The 2,840-nt window shown below is 51.1% G+C and overlaps 1 protein-coding gene across 1 annotated transcript; it reads left to right on the top strand.

Moving 5' to 3' along the window:
• Positions 1 to 1,574: 1,574 nt before the first annotated feature.
• On the top strand, positions 1,575 to 2,534 carry LOC139999963 (olfactory receptor 14C36-like). The gene has a single exon (XM_072029635.1). The coding sequence runs from the start codon at positions 1,575 to 1,577 to the stop codon at positions 2,532 to 2,534; it is 960 nt and encodes a 319-aa protein (XP_071885736.1).
• The last annotated feature ends 306 nt before the right edge of the window (positions 2,535 to 2,840 follow it).

Below are 2,840 nucleotides of genomic sequence, written 5' to 3'. Positions count from 1 at the left end.
ATGCTGCTGTCTTGTCAGAGATAGCACAATCACATGGAATTAGAACTGTCTGCCTGCAGACCTTAACGCCTGACAGAATGGAGAGTCAGTCCACGGGAACCTTGAGAAACCTCAAGATTTGTCTAAAGGAACATCGTGCCCTTTACAAGAAGAAGAGCCCTGTCCTGCACTGATGAAGAGTAACCCCACACATCAGGGCAGCGTGGGACGCTGCTGAGTGAGCAGTGCCCAGGAGGAGGAGGGCCTGGGCACCACGGGGGATGTCATACAAGCAGTGGTGCCTGCTCACCAGGAACCAGGCCAGCTTCCTACAGAGTTGCCTTATGCGGAGCATGGCCACCAAGATGATATGAGTTATCAGACTCAGCTCATCTGTGTAAGAGACCACCAACAGAAGGGTCTGCAGCCAGCAGGGAAAGAGATACAGGTATGAGAGTCCTTAGGTAAGGCTGTTGTGGAAAGCATTAAAGGCTGTGACAAGACTGAGACTGCCAGCAGGACCCAGGTCTTTGTATCCATGGCTATGGCTGTTGTCTCTGCCACAGAGGCTTATGAGGAAACAGCTGACTGTGAAAGCACCAGGGCCTCATTGCCTCCTCGCCCCCACCCATGAAGCAGGCAGGGGTCGTACCATTCTCCTGCACTTGGCCATGCACATCCCCATCTCCTACTGCCCCACAAAGAGCCCTGAGCAAGGTGTGACTGCTAAGGGTCTCCCTTCCCAGGGGATGAAGGTCAAGGCCTGGCTCTTGTGCTTGCTGACACACATCCAGTTTGTCCACACATCAGGGTCACCTTCACATTGCCTTTGTCTCCTTGTCTTCACTGCCTCCAGGGTTCTGCTCTAACGAGCTCCAAGGGAAGCTGTGTCAGTGCTGGCCCTCAGGGGGACACTGCAGGAAACTTGCCTCTGACTTGGACTTCTGGAGAGATGTCTTCAATTGTCTCTGAGTGCCTGAGGTTCGTGGGCTCATCAGCCAAGCCCCCAGAGGGGTGATTGCAGTGCCTTGGGCTGGTGCTGTGCTGCTGAGCTGTGCCATGCTTGTGAGACAGAGAAAACACATTTCAGAAAGTCCCATGAAGCAGAGAGAGCCAGCTGTGCCCAGGAGCAGCTCCTCTGCACAGCACAGCAAGGCAGGGGGCTCTGACTGCAGCTGGCATGGGGAGAGGGGAGAAGGAGAGGGGGCTTGGAGGCATAAGGGAGTGGGAGGATGCTGAGAGCTGCCTGCAGGAGAAATGTGCACAGCCCTTGACAAGGTAAGTGTCAAGGTGAATATTCTGTCCATATGCACTTCTACTGCAGCTTCAGTGCTCCCAGCTGTCTCAACTTTCTTCTCAGAGAAATCGCTGACCATGTTCATCATGCTAACCATAACAGGGATAACTACCAGATAACAAAAGAAAACTCTACCTTGCTCAAGCAAGAAAGAAACATGGTTGAAGGTCCTCTTCAAAAAGAGAGGGTCAGGCTAAGGCATGTTTTAAGACTTACAATGGCTTTTCCTGAGAGAAGTCTGTTATAACATTTCTCTGCCATCTCATCTTCAGAAGACAACTGTGTCCAGAGTCAGCAAATGCCCAACGTCAGCTTCGTGAGCGAGTTCCTCCTGCTGGCATTTGCAGACACACGCGAGCTGCAGCTCCTGCACTTCACGCTCTTCCTTGGCATCTACCTGGCTGCCCTCCTGGGTAACGGCCTCATCCTCAGCGCCGTAGCCTGCCACCACCGCCTCCACACCCCCATGTACTTCTTCCTCCTCAACCTCGCCCTCCTCGACCTTGGCTGCATCTCCACCACTCTGTCCAAAGCCATGGCCAATGCCCTCTGGGACACCAGGGCCATCTCCTATCAAGGCTGTGCTGCACAGGTCTTTCTCTTTGTCTTCTTGATGTCATCGGAGTATTTCCTTCTCACCATCATGGCCTATGACCGCTACGTTGCCATCTGCAAGCCCCTGCACTACGGGAGCCTCCTGGGCAGCAGAGCTTGTGCCCAGATGGCAGCAGCTGCCTGGAGCAGTGGCTTTCTCAATGCTGTCCTGCACACAGCCACTACATTTTCCCTGCCCCTCTGCCACGGCAATACTGTGGACCAGTTCTTCTGTGAGATCCCCCACATCCTCAAGCTCTCCTGCTCAGATGCCTACCTCAGGGAAGTTGGGGCACTTGTGTTTAGTGTTTCTTTAACATTTGGTTGTTTTGTTTTCATTGTGCTGTCCTACATGCAGATCTTCAGGGCTGTGCTGAGGATGCCCTCTTCTCAGGGCCGGCACAAAGCCTTTTCCACGTGCCTCCCTCACCTCACTGTGGTCTCCCTCTTTGTCAGCGCTGTCATGTTTGCCTACCTGAAGCCCCCCTCCATCTCCTCCCCATCCCTGGACCTGGTGGTATCATTTCTGTACTCAGTTCTGCCTCCATCAGTGAACCTCCTTATCTACAGCATGAGGAATAAAGATCTCAAGGAGGCACTGAGGATGTTATTGCAATATTCAGTATTTCAGAGAGGAACCCGTCTTCTGCATCTGATTCCCTGAAATATATGTGGACAAGGCAGAAACATCTTTGTTCATATATTGCAAAAATTATTCATTCTTTTCAATATTATTCCAATATGCTAAATTATTTTTTATCTTTTTATTTTATAAATTTAAGATATTTCTACTCCTCTTCTACATTTTCTTTTTACCCAAAGTCCTCATGTAGAGGTGCTGCTAAGCTCTTTGTAACTAACTAAATAAAGGAACCAGCAGGTAGTCAGTTTCTGTGGATCTCATTTCTCATACACTCTTCTCAGGTACAGCAGTGGTTGTGGGATGAAGATCCCTGCTGCAACGTGGTGG

Source organism: Anas platyrhynchos, chromosome 31, assembly GCF_047663525.1.
Source record: "Anas platyrhynchos isolate ZD024472 breed Pekin duck chromosome 31, IASCAAS_PekinDuck_T2T, whole genome shotgun sequence".
In the NCBI taxonomy this organism is placed as follows: Eukaryota; Metazoa; Chordata; class Aves; order Anseriformes; family Anatidae; genus Anas; species Anas platyrhynchos.
This window is presented reverse-complemented; position numbering and strand designations above follow the sequence as displayed.